Raw genomic sequence first — 16,406 nt, 5'->3', positions numbered from 1 at the left:
CAGAGGAGATGAAGAGTGACAGCTGCAATAAAAAAATAGTAATTTGTCCTCATTTTTCTGTTAAAAAAGCATATGTCTTCATGAGGATACCCTTTTCTGTGGAACAATTGGCTGAGCTTTCTTCTGAAAGTATCTATGGAATGTGCCCTACCAACTGCTACAACAACTCCCGATTTTATACGCTGTAAGTTGTAACGTTATACTGATAGAAAGAAAGTAAGCCAACGAAATTAAAAAAAATGTTAAAGAGTAAGCATTTGAGAGTGTAAAAAACAGAGTTCATGTAGCATTTTTTTTTTTTTTTAGAATGATTAAGAAATGTTACGTCTGCTTCAAAATACTTGAAAAATGTTTACTCATTGACGTGACAATGAACATATATTTTTAAGTGTTTATTCTCAAGTCTATTCTTAACGTAACAATAAAAATTACTATTAAATTTTGAATAAATTAATATTTTACATCGATAATAATTTTGATGGTCATATCCAAACTTAATAGTTAATAAAGAAGAAATTTGAGAGAAAGAGGTAGACACAGACAGTCTTATAAGCTTAATCATTCCGATGTGTCTCATTCCCCTTTTTCCTATTCTCTCTAAAAAAAAAAAATTAAAAAAGAAAAGTGTGTGTTTGTTGTCCCACATCAGAAAAGAAAGTAGAGTGATGTGGCCTTATAAACTCCTTCCTCTCTTCAAGAGATAAGCCCTTTTGAAGAGATGTGTTGGATTAAACTTATAAGACTGTCTATGTCTACCTCTTTCTCTCAACATTCTTTGAATGTGTTGAGAGTTTGTCCCATTACTTTTTCTCTGTTCTCTCAAAAAAAATAAAAAATAAAAAATAAAAAAAATAAATAAATAATAGTCAATAAAGAAGTAAACGCTTTGAAAGTAAATGTTGCCATTTCTTTTCTGATTGGTTTCTAAACCATCACCTTGGCAATTATTGTACCGTTGCCTACCTTTATTGTACGAAGTATGCCATCTGATTCAAGGAAAGAACAGAAAAGAAAAAGGAAGAACAGAAACTTATAGTTTGTGTTTCCCAATACCCTCTTAAAGCCTCTCTCTCATTCTCTCATGTAATCTTAATGGTTATCTTCGCAGGGCCCTAATTATCCCAGTAAACACCATGCCATTGCCAGGTCTCTCTCTCTCTCTCTCGTTTAAATTTTTGTTATATTAATTAATGATCAAATTTCAATGATGGGAATTTCATAGTTGAATTAATTACATACTGATTACAGCAACCTTTGTCTTTTTTGTTTTTCACCTCTTTTGCATGCCTTTTGGAATCTAAATATGCGAGTATGGAGCAAGTACAGACTCTCCCCCTCTTGATTTCTTGGATTATAAGAACCAAAGAAAGCTTCTGTGCCTTCCTTTGGAGTTCTTTACTTTGGATAAGCTACTATTTTACTCCAGGCTATCTTTTAGTATCATAAATCTGGGTCGTCAACCTGACAACTTATATATATGATATAGAAAACAATCTCATATTTTTGACACTAGATATGTTTTATGTAATGCTAAAGATTATACTTAAGTATTCTTACTAGACCTTGATACAGGTCTTCTGCATATCAAACCATTTTTGAGAAGTGACTAATAATTTCAATATATGGTGGTTTTAGCTACCCGGCTTGTGTAGAAATCAGAAAACTCAAATTGTAGAGAAAGAGTCATTATAAATGTTGCTATACTTGATTTACTGTTCTAGGATTGATCATTTTAAGTTTAAATACTACTCCAATCTGTGAATTTTGTGGATTGATGAAACCCATCTTTTAATAAGTATAGTAAAAGTTGTTTAGACATGCTTAATATCCAATTACAGGTAATCAGGAACTGATGATGCACAAAGCTGAGAAGAAATATGAAGTGGGTAAAGTGGCGGATGAGGAACAGGCAAAGCAAAGGCAAATAAGAGCTATTTTAAACAAACTTACTCCAACGAACTTTGAGAAACTTTTTGAGCAAGGGAAAGCACTTAACATTGACAATGCTGCCACTCTAACTGGTGTCATCTCACAGATATTTGACAGAGCTTTAATGGAGCCTACTTACTGTGAGATGTATGTAACTTTCTGTTGTCATCTGGCTATGAAGTTTCCTGATTTCAATGAAGACAATGAAAAGATAACTTTTAAGAGAGTGCTTCTGAACAAGTGCCAGGAGGAATTTGAGAGGGGGGAAAGAGAGCAAGAAGAAGAAGCTAATAAAGCTGATGAAGAGGGTCAGATCAAACAGTCTGCAGAGGAAAGAGAAGAGAGTTAAGGCTAGAAGAAGAATGTTGGGTAACATTAGATTAATTGGGGAGTTGTACAAGAAGAAAATGTTGACTGAACGAATAATGCACGCATGCATACAGAAATTTCTGGGTCAGTATCAGGATCCTGATGCAGAAGATGTTGAAGCTTTGTGCAAATTGATGAGTACTATTGGAGAGATGATCGACCATGAAAAAGCTAAGGAGCATATGGATATATATTTTGAGAGAATGAAGACATTATCCAATAATATGTATTTATCTTCTAGGGTCAGGTTCATGTTGAAGGATGCAATTGATTTGAGAAAGAATAAATGGCAGCAGAGGAGAAAAGTTGAAGGGCCGAAAAAGATTGAGGAAGTGCACAGAGATGCTGCTCAAGAACAACAGGCGCAAGTTAGCGGGTTGGGTCATGCTTCAAGCATAAGCCAGTCAGCAAGAGGCGCACCTATGGATTTTGGTTCAAGAGGATCAACGATGCTGTCTTCCCCAAACGCTCAAATGGATGGTTACCGTGGAGTACCGCCTACACAGGATGTTCGGTCGGAAGAAATACTGTCTTATGAGGCTGGTCTCTCTCTCTCTCTCTCTCAAATTTTTGTTCTATTAATTAATGATCAAATTTCAATGATTAGAATTCCACAGTTGAATCAATTACATACTGCAGCAACCGTAGTGTTGTTTATTTTTTACCTTTTATCCATGCCTTTTGGAATCTAAATATGCATGTATGGAGGAAGTACTCCCCTTTGGTTTTCTTGGATTATAAGGACTAATGAAAATTTCTCTGCCTTCCTTTGGAGTTCTTTACTTTGGCTAAACCATCATTTTACTCTAGGCTATCTTTTAGTATCATCACTCTAGGTCGTCAACCTGATAAATGTTACAAGGAAGACATCTTATATATATGATATAGAAAGAAAAAATTCTCCTATTTTGGACACTAGATATGTTTTATGTAATGTTTTCTAAACGCCCCACAATTTAAAGTAAATGAGCATCTTATATATTGGATCATTTCAAAACTAGAGAACCATGTATTTGATCTCATATTGCCACATAAGTATTCTTACTAGACCTTGATACAGGCCTTCTGCATATCAAACCATTTTGAGAAGTGACTAATATTTTCAATATATGGTGGTTTTAGCTACCCATCTTGTGTAGATATCAGAAAACTCAAATTGTAGAGAAAGAGTCATTATAAATGTTGCAATACTTGATTTACTGTTCTAGGATTGATCATTTTAAGTTTAAATACTACTCCAATCTGTGAATTTTGTGGATTGATGAAACCCATCTTTTAATAAGGATAGTAAAAGTTGTTTAGACATGCTTAATATCCAATTACAGGTAATCAGGAACTGATGATGCACAAAGCTGAGCAGAAATATGAAGTGGGTAAAGTGGTGGATGAGGAACAGGCAAAGCAAAGGCAAATAAGAGCTATTTTAAACAAACTTACTCCAACGAACTTTGAGAAACTTTTTGAGCAAGGGAAAGCAGTTAACATTGACAATGCTGCCACTCTAACAGGTGTCATCTCACAGATATTTGACAGAGCTTTAATGGAGCCTACTTACTGTGAGATGTATGTAACTTTCTGTTGTCATCTGGCCATGGAGTTTCCTGATTTCAATGAAGACAATGAAAAGATAACTTTTAAGAGAGTGCTTCTGAACAAGTGCCAGGAGGAATTTGAGAGGGGGGAAAGAGAGCAAGAAGAAGAAGCTAATAAAGCTGATGAAGAGGGTCAGATCAAACAGTCTGCAGAGGAAAGAGAAGAGAAGAGAGTTAAGGCTAGAAGAAGAATGTTGGGTAACATTAGATTAATTGGGGAGTTGTACAAGAAGAAAATGTTGACTGAACGAATAATGCACGCATGCATACAGAAATTTCTGGGTCAGTATCAGGATCCTGATGCAGAAGATGTTGAAGCTTTGTGCAAATTGATGAGTACTATTGGAGAGATGATCGACCATGAAAAAGCTAAGGAGCTTATGGATATATATTTTGAGAGAATGAAGACATTATCCAATAATATGTATTTATCTTCTAGGGTCAGGTTCATGTTGAAGGATGCAATTGATTTGAGAAAGAATAAATGGCAGCAGAGGAGAAAAGTTGAAGGGCCGAAAAAGATTGAGGAAGTGCACAGAGATGCTGCTCAAGAACAACAGGCGCAAGTTAGCGGGTTGGGTCATGCTTCAAGCATAAGCCAGTCAGCAAGAGGCGCACCTATGGATTTTGGTTCAAGAGGATCAATGGCGCTGTCTTCCCCAAACGCTCAAATGGATGGTTACCGTGGAGTACCGCCTACTCTGGATGTTTGGTCGGAAGAAATACTGTCTTATGAGGCTGGTCTCTCTCTCTCTCTCTCTCTCAAATTTTTGTTCTATTAATTAATGATCAAATTTCAATGATTAGAATTCCACAGTTGAATCAATTACATACTGCTGCAACCGTAGTGTTGTTTATTTTTTACCTTTTATCCATGCCTTTTGGAATCTAAATATGCGTGTATGGAGGAAGTACTCCCCTTTAGTTTTCTTGGATTATAAGGACTAATGAAAATTTCTCTGCCTTCCTTTGGAATTCTTTACTTTGGCTAAGCCATCATTTTACTCTAGGCTATCTTTTAGTATCATCACTATGGCCCATCTATGGGTCGTCAACCTGATAAATGTTATAAGGAAGACGTCTTTTATAAATGATATAGAAAAAAGAAAAAAAATCTCCTATATTTGACACTAGATATGTTTTATGTAATCTTTTCTAGACTCCCCACAATTTAAAGTAAAAGAGCATCTTATATATTGGATCATTTCAAAACTAGAGAACCATGTATTTGATATCATATTGTCACATAAGTATTCTTACTAGACCTTGATTCAGGCCTTCTGCATATCAAACCATTTTGAGAAGTGGCTAATAATTTCAATATATGGTGATTTTATCTATGCAGCTGGTGTATCAGAAAACTCAAATTGTAGAGAATAAGTCTTTATAAATGTTGCTATACTTGATTATTGTTCTTGAATGGATCACTTTAAAATTAAATACTACAATCTGTGAATTTTGTGGATTGATGAAACCCTTCTTTTAATAAGGATACTAAACCTTCTTTCGACATGCTTAATATCCAATTGCAGGTAATTTGGAACTCATGATCAAAGATCTAACCTTGACCAACCAGTTATTACTGAGAAAATTCGAGCAGTGGCAATGGTGGTTTTTGGTGGCACTAAACATTTTCTTCCTCACTGTGGGCCAATCTGCTGTTGTTCTTATTGGGAGATTTTATTATGTCCAGGGCGGAAATGGTAAATGGATGGCTACTCTTGTTCAAACTGCTGGCTTCCCAATCCTTTTCATCCCACTATTTCTTACTCCTTCCTCTCAGCAACCTTCAACTTCTTTGGCCCTACCCTCTATTAAAATTCATGCCTTGATCTACTTCTCTCTTGGAGTTCTGATATCTGGTGACAACATGATGCATTCTGTTGGACTCTTGTACCTTCCTGCCTCTACTTACTCCCTCATATGTGTATCCCAATTAGCTTTTAATGCGGTTTTCTCTTACTTCATCAATTCTCAGAAGTTCACTGCTTCAATTGTTAACTCTCTGGTTGTCCTCTCATTATCTGCTGCCCTGATTGCAGTAAATGAAGACTCTGAAGCACCATCAGGAGTTTCTAGTTGGAAATATATCACTTGCGTCCTTTGTACCCTAGGAGCTTCTGCACTTTCCTCTCTTTTGCTTTCCCTGATGCAGCTTTCCTTCCAAAAGGTTCTAAGAAGGGAAACATTTTCTGTGGTTTTGGAAATGCAAATCTATACATCTCTTGTTGCCACTTGTGTTTCTATTGTGGGTCTTTTTGCAAGTGGGGAGTGGAAGAGTTTGCATGGGGAAATGGAGGGTTTTGGTGCAGGAAGAGTTTCTTATGTAATGACTTTGGTGTGGACTGCTGTGGCTTGGCAGATTTGTTCAGTTGGTGTTGTGGGCTTGATTTTTATGGTGTCATCTCTCTTCTCCAATGTTGTCAGTACTTCCTCTTTGGCTGTTACTCCTATTGCTACTATGGTACTTTTCCATGACAAGATGAATGGCGTCAAGGTAATTGCTATGCTTTTGGCTATCTGGGGTTTTGCATCTTATAATTATCAGAATTATCTTTATGATTCTGAGGCAAGTAAAACGCAAAAGGCAAGGAGAAAACAAAAGGATGTTAGTACTACCAATATTCAAAAGAAGGGTTCAATTCCTTCTCCTCAAACTCCATTACTGATGATGCACAAAGCTGAGAAGAAGTATGAAGTGGGTGAAGTGGCGGATGAGGAAGAGGCAAAGCAAAGGCCAATAAGAGCTATTTTAAACAAACTCACTCCAACGAACTTTGAGAAACTTATTGTGCAAGTGAAAGCAATTAACATTGACAATGCTGCCACTCTAACTAGTTTCGTCTCACAGATCTTTGACAGAGCTTTAATGGAGCCTATTTACTGTGAGATGTATGTAAATTTTTGTTGTCATTTGGCCGGGGAGTTGCCTGATTTCAATGAAGATAATGAAAAGTTGACTTTCAAGAGAGTTCTTTTGAACAAGTGCCAGGAGGAATTTGAGAGGGGGGAAAGAGAGCAAGAAGAAGCTAATAAAGCTGAGGAAGAGGGTGAGATCAAACAGTCTGCAGAGCAAAGAGAAGAGAAGAGAGTTAAGGCTAGAAGAAGAATGTTGGGTAACATTAGATTAATTGGGGAGTTGTACAAGAAGAAAGTATTGACTGAACGAATAATGCACGCATGCATACAGAAATTGTTGGGTCAGTATCAGGAACCTGATGAAGAAGATCTTGAAGCTTTGTGCAAATTGATGAGTACTATTGGGGAGATGATCGACCATCAAAAATATAAGGACCATATGGATGCATATTTTGATAGAATGAAGGCATTATCCAATAATATGAATTTATCTTCTAGGGTCAGGTTCATGTTGAAGGATGCAAATGATTTGAGAAAGAATAAATGGCAGCAGAGGAGAAAAGTTGAAGGGCCAAATTTTATTTCAGATGTCCACACAGATGCTTCTACTACTCCTGGACCTCAAGGTGGTCTTGGGAGAGGACCACCGGCAATTTCTAGTGCTCCTGTGGCTGATATGCCTTCTAAAACTCTACATTAGGTGTTTTGTGCAAGTAACAGAAATATCCTAATCCTATTGCACTGGCAATGAGTAATTGTATGTACAATGAAAATGATATTTTGCCTCTAAATTTGGTGCTAAATCGAGACAGTGAGTGAGATTTGTGCTTAATTTTTGGTTTGTTTTCAATACATTTACGCTCCGTTTGTTTCGACGTTCCGCTGAGAATATTTTTCGGAAAAAAGTGGCGAACAAATAGTTCTCTTCTCTGCTTGAGCTTCTGTTATTTATAGGCGATCTCAATCCATTACCTACAAGTTTTAAAGGTTTGATCACCTTGAAGTTATTTATTTTAAAGGTTTGATCCCACCATTCAGGGGTTGTTATAGCCCTTGATATTTTATCAATTTTGAAATAAAGTACCCAAACTTTAAAATATGTCAATTTAGGATATTCATCTTTCAATCTCAATTCTCCGTTAGAAATTTCTGTTAAATCCTATAAAAATTTTCAAAATACCCATATGTTTTGTTTTTTTAAAAAAAAATTATAAAAAATTTAGGCACGAGTATTTTTGCAAATTCTGTTAAATTCTTACCAACAACTAAATCCTTACAATTTTTTTCCTTAAAAAAAAAAAAAAAAAAAAAAAAGATGGGTATTTTCAAAATTTTGACAGGATTTAACCGAAAATTTTAATGGAGGGTTGAAATTTAAAAAAATAAAAATAAAAATAAAAATAATAAAAAAAAAAAAAAAATTGAAAGATGAATATCCTAAATAGATACGTTTTAAAATTTGAGTACTTTATTTCAAAAGTAATGAAAAATTGGAGATTATGAGTGAAGTTTTTTCTTAATTTTTGTCTTTCTTTTTTCTCTAATTATCTCAACTTCTTGATTAACAATTAATAGAACTCTAGGATTAACAATCACATATCTTTTGGCTCTTCAATGCAAATAGGTGTTTCCAAAGCTCATTGATAATTCTTCCTGTTGCAAAAGGTTGCGATTGCACAAGGATTTGTGATTCCTGTTTCAAAAGGATTTTTAGAGAGCCATGAGCAACACAAGGATTGGATCTTCTAAAACAAAGATGAATTTGTCTGATATTTCTATCACATGTCTCTGTTCCAACTGCCAAAAATAATGGTTTAGAAATTAACATTTGACAAGATGCTAAATAATATCACATTCCTTAAAACTATCGAATTGGGATATTTATGATTTGATGATGGACTGTCCTAGAAGATTCATAGATAGTAGCCTATGGTATTGCAAATAAATTAGGCCATCTTAAGAGCAGAATAGTCTACTTAATTTGGTTCCTAAAATGTGTATTTGCAAAAGAAACAATACTCTTCACACCTATTTTATACCAGCTGACGTGATATGCTTTAAGTGGCTTCTCATGTCAGTTACTTCTAACATGCTAAGTCAGCCGGTAAAAAATAAGTGTGATAAATAGATGTGAAGAGTAACATTACTATTTGTCAAATTAGAGAATGTGAAATAAAGTTTTGAAATGAGAACTGAAAAAAGTCAAAAGTTATGATGTCTTCTGTTGCCTCACATTTTTATCATTAATGAGCAAAATTTTCCTCCAAATTATTTTCTCTAAAGACATATATCAGTTTAATAGATTCAACTGCAGAGAGAGACTTTGTCCATTATTTATAGCACATTCACTCTTCTTTTGAGTCTCAGAAAAGAGCAAGGGCAACAAGGAGTGGTCAAAACGCTTTAGAAAATGAAGCAACAATGATGACTAAAAACTTGTTTGAGATTGTGTTAAGGAACATAAAAAAGTGTTCTTAGTACATAAAAAGTTATGTCAAGCAAAAATGGGTTCGGTTGGTAAAACACATTTTTGCTCTAAAAAAACTCAAAACGCACTTCTGAGAGAAGCTGAAAAATAAAGTTTTTTTTTTTTTTTTTTTTTCTAACTTTGACTTTAAACAAAAGCTTTTTTTTTTAACACAATCTCAAACAGACTCTAAAACAGTATAATGATTTAGATCGGAGTGGAGAGATAAGTAAGCATGCTTTCATATGACAACTCAAATTAGCCAAAAATAGGAAATTTAAATGATGATATCTAAAAGTGAATGAGTGTGCGGCAAACACCTCATATTTACACGGTTTCCGCACATGAGGCTGAGCCATTGAGACAATCATGGGTTTTTCAGAAATTGGTTGGTTCAAATGGGTTGAAAATTTTAGCATCCATGCACACCACCCATTACAACACCTTCCAATAATTGTTCTTGTTCCTCGGATTGCATTATTTTGCTCTTTAACATAACAAAACTATGACCAACTCTCCTACACATTCACGCCTCACTTTGTGGCGGTGCCTATTTACCCTTCGATTTTTTTTTTTGTTTTTGTTTAACAATGACTAGTTGAAGGGTGGATTAACTGTGTTATGTCAGCACAGTGAGATAGTGATGAAATATTGGTATGGGATATAGAATTACTCATCTGAAAGTGTATATAATCAGTAATACCTTCCAACAATTGCTCTTCGGATGACACATTTTGAACAGTTCTGGTAGGAATATTACGACTTTTACTAAAGTTTATTGCAAATAGAATAAGATCCTAAAAATCTTTATTTCAAGTGAAATTGAGAGAATTCATTTTACGGTCCAAATTTTGTTTTTGTTGCATATAACCATTTACGTGATATTATGTCATTTATAAATTTTAAATGACACGACAACATATAAATCATTAGATTTATGAAATTTAATATGGACCATAAAATAAAGAGAACTGTTTAGTTTCATTATCTTGCACATCTCTTATTAATCTTCGTACAAAAGATACGCAAATCTACCATTGAATCTGTGAGACCACATGTGAGTTCCACAAATTTAATGATTGATTTGCAAAAAAAAAAAAATGTGTAAAAGAATAACACCAAAAACATCTCTAAAATAAATCCTCAATCTCCATTTTATTTGAAATTTACAAATTGATGTAACAAATTACACAACACTTACCGCCGCATCAGCCACTAAAATGTAACCTGCCACGTGACACTCAATTCCATAAAATATAAATTGTCCGGTGAATTTGTAATAAATTATAGTCCGAATTTCTTTTTTTCTTCGCTCTTTCTTATTTATTTGGCTGATAGTTAGAGAATTTGTTACCTCCATAAAAACCAACAACTTCACATACAATAGTGGCTGGGTTGAGGTTTAACCTCGGCACCAGCACTTTATATTACATCTAACTCATCTTTACAAAACTGTACTAAGATGGAAAAGTAAAAAAAGAATAGTTGAACAAATGGATGCCATCATCATCCACCCTCTCTCTCTCTCTCTCTCTCTCTCTCTGTATACACAATCTTCAAGCAGTATAGATGACCATTCCACCCTTCTTTGCCATTTTCATCCCTACCACTGACGCTCCAAGGAGGCACCACAAATTGAATCCTCCCAAAGCAAGACGCCAAAGAGAAGATTATAACATAAAACACAAAGCTACATTGGTGAGGAAAACAACATAAGGCATTGTCCTGGTGCTGCCGCCATCTCATGCGCTAAAAGAGCCCGAGCTGCAGTTGAAAGTCTCACACAATTGGAATTGGAATGTTGTTGTTACTATTATGGTGTATTTGTTTTTGAACAGCCTTAACTGCCGCTACTCTAGCCGCATTGGCTGCCCTATTGGCTGCCGCCACTGCCCTGTTGACCCTTTCATCCACCTTGGCCACGTCATAGGCTCTCTCTGCTGCTCGCCGAGCTTCCTGATTGTAAATCAAAATCAGAAAGCTTATAAGAAAAAAGAACCCTTCACAAGTTATTCGATTGCTTAATTAACTGTTTACAGTGTGTCATCCTGTTTCCTCCTGTGTCTTATGAAGGTGGAGCTAAAATGCTCTTTTCATTTTTCTAAAATTATCCAACAGTAATATTTGTATTGCATTCACCAGTGAAAAGTTTCTACCATGGAACATACAAAATGAGGCTTGAAGATTAAAATGTTAAAAGCAAGAGGTTAATTAGAGAATTATAATAATTGTCTTGATTGAAGCAAAGAAATTCAGGAAGAAAATAATTCTTCAAATCATCTCGAAGTAAAAGTTTTACAAAAACGAAGGGGAATGTCCATGGAAAATTGGAAACTAATGCCTAGCAATTCTTTTATTTGGTTAGTATGCCTGGTGACATATATCAACAGAAAATGGAAAATAAACCATATAACATAAGGATAATAGCCCAAGGCAACAGAGTTCTTTTGCGGCCATACTTTAACAGCCAAGAACAAGAAGGCAGGATCATCCAGATTATTATAGCAAAATGACAATATAAATAGGCATCAGGGTATAACTTCATCTACAGCTAAGATATTTGGAGCATTACACAATTAAGATAGGTAGTACGTACCTGCACTGAATTAAGTACTTTGGAATGATAAACAGCAACAGGAGATACTGGATAGCTGGTGTTCTGTGTGCTTGGAATGTCAAGAATTCCATTTTGCCAGTGACCAGATTGTGTTTCCCCATTTCTAAATGTGTACATTCCAAGGCCTTGCCTTCTACCCTCATGCCAGGCTCCCTCATATCGATGCCCATTTGCAAAAGAGTAGACTCCAAACCCATGCATCTTGTCCGCAAAATATTCCCCAGCATACGTGTCCCCATTTCTGAATAAAACAAAAATACATGAGTTGGCAAAAAGTACAAGATGAAAACTTATAATATCTGAATTTCCTTTCTTTTCTTCTTTTGAGCGGGGGTGGGAGTGGTATTTATGAATGCTGCAACACAGATATTCATAGATGCAAAATCAACAATGAAACTTACTAAGTGATACTCATTAGAGTGGAAAGGGAGTCATTTCAAAAAGGAAGCAAAACTTGATGCATGGATGTGTGTCTGTGCAGGTGTAAGACACACACACACACAGAGGGAGGGAAATCACATTCATAAGCTCCTTAACTTTTGGAACACACCTAAGTATAAATGAAAGAGTATAAAAGACATCTATAAATAGCTAACGTAGCATGTTTTAAGTGGCCGATATGGTAAGCCACGCCATGTCAACCAATGACATAGGTATAATAAATGGGTGTGAAGAGTAGGATAACTCATTGTTAAATAGTGATAAATACTGTTCTTTCCATTTTTTTTTTTTTGGATGAATATAAATACTGTTCTTTCCATTTTGCTAACAAACATTAATGAATTAGTGAAAAATCAAACATTTGCTAGGAAGAACTGTAGATAAAAAGGACATGACTTAGTCAGTGGTGGCTCGTTTTTTCAAATTGGGAATGCTACCTATCTTCTTAACAAAAAAGAAAAGAAAAGAATGTAATGGGACAAAAATCAATCATAAGTGCGTTATTCTATCCTGACTTGTGCACTAAAATAAGGAAAACTAACAGATATTTCATTCATACATAGTATCATTGGCTCATCCTTGTAGTTATAACCAATCACACTGCTGCCCTGATATGCACGGCATTATGATTCAGTCAAAAGTACAGCATTAAGAATACAATACTAATAATGATTTCTGAATTTATGCCACCACATAAAATCAAATCAGTCATCTGAAGAAGTGCCAATGCTGATGCCATTGTGCCTAAAAAGCATAGGTTTGGGTAGTAAATACATAATACTCGAGCATTGAAAGTACAAGCTAAACAAGATAACAGATAAATCCAATTTAATTTCAGATCTTTCCAGATCTAGAAGGACCTGACAGAAATCACAACCAATAAGTTCATCAACCTCTAACAACCTAAAACAGATCTATGACAACATAACGCTAAAAAATCCAACCCTAAGCTGCATCATCTACACTAACGCCAATTCTTATACATAATAAACCAGCAATACAAAATAACCGACGAAAGCATTAGCAACTAAAACCAATCACAATACAAAGCACACTCAATGAACCACAAATTATCATCAAACCTACACCAAATGGAACGTCCTAATATGCCTCAACATCTTATTTACAAACAATAACATCCAATAATTGCATCAAGAATTTAACAGAATGCAACTATAATCCATTAACAAAAAAATTCATTCCCTGTACATGCCGAGACGTCAAAATATAATCCATTTACTTCAAAACAATTAATTAATTTTAATAACTTCACCGTGGAGTTATCCTATGAAATCTATAGCATCCTAGTCCGATTTACAAACAACAAAAGCAAGAATCCAACAATTCTATTCCCATAAAAAATCAATCACCTGAAATGGTAGTGCCCAAGGCCATGCTTGACGCCCCACTTGAACTCCCCAACATACCGACTCCCATCCTCACAAGTATGCACTCCACACCCATGGCTCTGCCCATTGGCCCATTCCCCGGCATAAACATCCCCTGTATAAAACCGGTACACCCCAAAACCGTGCCGCAGCCCCTGCCGATAGTTCCCGCGATACCGGCTCCCCCTGGCCCACGTCTCCACCCCATACCCATCATACTTCCCATCCACCCAATCCCCCTCGTACCTCCCACTCATGTAATAGTAGTACACCCCACTTCCTGAGCACTTTCCCTTGTGAAACTCGCCCTCGTACACGTCCCCGTTGCTGTAAATCTGTACCCAACACCCCGAATTCACTCTCTTCTCAGGTTTTGGCCGAGACCCAATTGACCAAAACACCGGTAGAGGCGACCGAGATATTGGCGAGCCTTTGCAGAGCTTGATCGGGAAAGAGCGAGCCAGGAAGAGGCGTATTGAAGGGAGGCGAGGAAGCGCGAGGTTGAGCGACAACAAGAGCGCGGCGGAGAACGCAAAGGCGGAGAGGAAGTCCAAAAGGAAGGAGCGGCTCGGGTTGGACACCAGGAAGTAGAGGAACGGGAGCAAGAGCAAGAGGAGGAGCCGGATATGGACCCGAAATCTCCGAAAGTGCTTGGCCTTCCGTAACGCCCGATATACAAACGCCTTGACAGCCACCGAGACAGAGAAAAACGAGGCGTTCTGGGGGGCGAATTGTGGTGGGTGAGAATGGAACTGGTAGAGCGTCGGAGATTTGGTGAGAGATGAGTGGGTTTGGGTCAAAAGGGGCCTCTTGTATGGGGTCGGAGAAGAGGAAGAAGGAGGAGATGGAGGGTCAATTGGGTCATTGTGTTGTAGTTGGTGGAGGTGAGGAGGAGGGTATGGCTGAAAAGATTGCTCGGGATTCGGGGAAAGGTGGGAGTTGTAGGATTGTTTGTGGTGGATAGAGGAGGGGGCAGGGAAGAGGAGAGGAGGAGTTGGGTTGAAATCGGAAGAGACGCCGCTGCTTTCTTTTCCGATCTGAACTTCGGATTTCTTCTGATGCATTACATAAAAAATATGAAGAAAAAAAAAAACGCCTTTGCTTTCCCTTACCTTTCTCTTTCTTCCTTCTTCTTGTCGTTGGGTATTTGATGATTTGATTGACTTTGGCTTCGGTTCTGGTTTTGGTTGTGTGTTTGAGTTAAGGAATTGAATTGGGTCTTGTGGGTTTTGCGTGTTTTTCTACCGGAAATTTTGTGAAAGAGAGCGACCGGCGTGTGCGTGAAGTTTATGGTAATGGCCAAAGAGAGAGAGAGAGAGAGAGAGAGCATATGACCGACCTTCTGCCCTTTCAAGTTTCAACTTCACTACGGAGAGAGGAGAGAGGGGAGAGGATTTCTTTATTTAAAAAAAATATTATTATTATTATTTTATTTTATTTTTTGCTTTTTCTCTTTTATGTTTTCTTTTGGGTGTGTGAGAGAAAAAGGTATTTGAAAGTTATAATAAAGTCTTGGCAATGTGATTGCCAATAAGTACTCACTCATTCTTTCAATAAAAATAACGGAGTAAAGCTATAAATTACATATTTTTTATTCTATAATTATTACATAACGTTTATGTTGACAGTCTTAACCGACTTTTAAATCGTTTCTTGTTAAAAAATAAAAATTAGAAATTCGTTGAAACTGTAATAATTATGTGATAAAAATGTGGCATATCTCTTACTTTTTAATTCATTTTATGACTCAAAATAATTATTCCTGACCAAGAGTCAAAATTATTTTTCTTTAAGGACAAATTTGAAAAATTAAAATAAAAAAAGCACATGGAAATTTATTTATTACTATTTTTTTTTTAAGTTGGTTATGTTTGTTAATCGTTTTGGATGGTGCTTTTTTGTTTTTGGTTTGAATTTTTTTTATGTGACATAACGATAAAAACATTTTTTGTGTTTGGGATATTTATTAATATTTTTAACTTAAAAATAAAAAAATAAAAGACAAAAAAACAAAGCGTTCACAACCCTAAGGGTTTGGCATCAAGTCACTTGACTCTAGTGCCTTAAAAAGTATCGTGTCTAATATTTGACTTTGTTGAGTGCAAACAATTTATTAGGGCGACGCCACGCGAAAGCTCAAGCTGTACCTAACCTTTGTGAATGGAACGTTTTGCACAGTATCCTGGAGATCTAATCAGGCCGACGCCGGATACCCCAATTATTTTAAAAAAAAAAAAAAAAAAATCATTCCCAAAAATGACCAATATTGTATTATTATTTGCAAGGCAAAAGGGAGTTATTACGAGAATTGTTTTTACTTGTTAACCAAGAAATTGAGGTTTGCACTCACAAAAAATAAAAAAATAAAAAAAATAAGACGTTGACTCTCATTATTAGGGAAAGTAATTGTTGTGTCATTACTTGTCAAATGTGACAAAATGCTTGTTATTACTTGTCAAAGGTGTTGTTGGTATTTTATTAATTTTTTTTTTTATTTCATAATAAGAATAATAATAACTTTGGCATCAAGCGGAGATACCAATACAATTATTGATTAAGGTGTGAAAAAGAAAGAGCTCTTGAGATATTTCTATGAATAAAGAGAAATTTGTATAAAGGATATTGTTTCTTGTTCTTGAGATTATATTTAATAATTATTGTTTGATGTGTGTATACTTTACCTATTGCATCATTAGTGTGTGTGCAATTATAGAATTACAACAACTTCTTATGATTTCAATTAG

At 35.8% G+C, this 16,406-nt stretch overlaps 2 protein-coding genes across 3 annotated transcripts; one reads left to right on the top strand and one right to left on the bottom strand.

The window, feature by feature from the left end:
* Positions 1-960: 960 nt before the first annotated feature.
* Positions 961-7,581, top strand: LOC133879494 (uncharacterized). Of its 2 annotated transcripts, XM_062318065.1 has the most exons (4): positions 961-1,146; positions 1,839-2,841; positions 3,624-4,631; positions 5,423-7,581. In XM_062318065.1, exons 2-4 carry the CDS (start codon positions 2,229-2,231, stop codon positions 7,447-7,449), a joined length of 3,648 nt encoding a protein of 1,215 aa, XP_062174049.1. In that variant the 5' UTR covers positions 961-1,146; positions 1,839-2,228; the 3' UTR covers positions 7,450-7,581. The 2 variants fall into 2 exon arrangements, with proteins under 2 accessions (XP_062174049.1, XP_062174050.1); XM_062318066.1 differs by lacking the exon at positions 961-1,146 and having other exon boundaries at positions 2,628-2,841; positions 3,632-4,631.
* Positions 7,582-10,489: 2,908 nt separating this feature from the next.
* Positions 10,490-15,022, bottom strand: LOC133880027 (uncharacterized). Its single transcript, XM_062318884.1, has 3 exons — positions 13,645-15,022; positions 11,813-12,074; positions 10,490-11,172 (listed from the first exon to the last, which is right to left on the bottom strand). The coding sequence occupies exons 1-3, from the start codon at positions 14,724-14,726 to the stop codon at positions 10,996-10,998; spliced, it is 1,521 nt and encodes a 506-aa protein (XP_062174868.1). The 5' UTR covers positions 14,727-15,022; the 3' UTR covers positions 10,490-10,995.
* Positions 15,023-16,406: the final 1,384 nt, after the last annotated feature.

The sequence above is a fragment of the Alnus glutinosa genome, chromosome 10 (assembly GCF_958979055.1).
Source record: "Alnus glutinosa chromosome 10, dhAlnGlut1.1, whole genome shotgun sequence".
NCBI lineage: Eukaryota > Viridiplantae > Streptophyta > Magnoliopsida > Fagales > Betulaceae > Alnus > Alnus glutinosa.
This window is presented reverse-complemented; position numbering and strand designations above follow the sequence as displayed.

What these genes read in the sequence shown, in the direction of transcription:
- LOC133879494 (XM_062318065.1), top strand. Translation starts at nt 2,229, where the DNA reads ATGAAGAGGGTCAGATCAAACAGTCTGCAGAGGAAAGAGAAGAGAGTT. An exon ending in AATACTGTCTTATGAGGCTG is followed by an intron (nt 2,842 to 3,623) that starts GTCTCTCTCTCT and finishes ATCCAATTACAG; the next exon opens with GTAATCAGGAACTGATGATG. An exon ending in AATACTGTCTTATGAGGCTG is followed by an intron (nt 4,632 to 5,422) that starts GTCTCTCTCTCT and finishes ATCCAATTGCAG; the next exon opens with GTAATTTGGAACTCATGATC.
- LOC133880027 (XM_062318884.1), bottom strand. Translation starts at nt 14,726, where the DNA reads ATGCATCAGAAGAAATCCGAAGTTCAGATCGGAAAAGAAAGCAGCGGC. An exon ending in CTTGGGCACTACCATTTCAG is followed by an intron (nt 12,075 to 13,644) that starts GTGATTGATTTT and finishes TGTTTTATTCAG; the next exon opens with AAATGGGGACACGTATGCTG. An exon ending in AAGTACTTAATTCAGTGCAG is followed by an intron (nt 11,173 to 11,812) that starts GTACGTACTACC and finishes ATTTACAATCAG; the next exon opens with GAAGCTCGGCGAGCAGCAGA.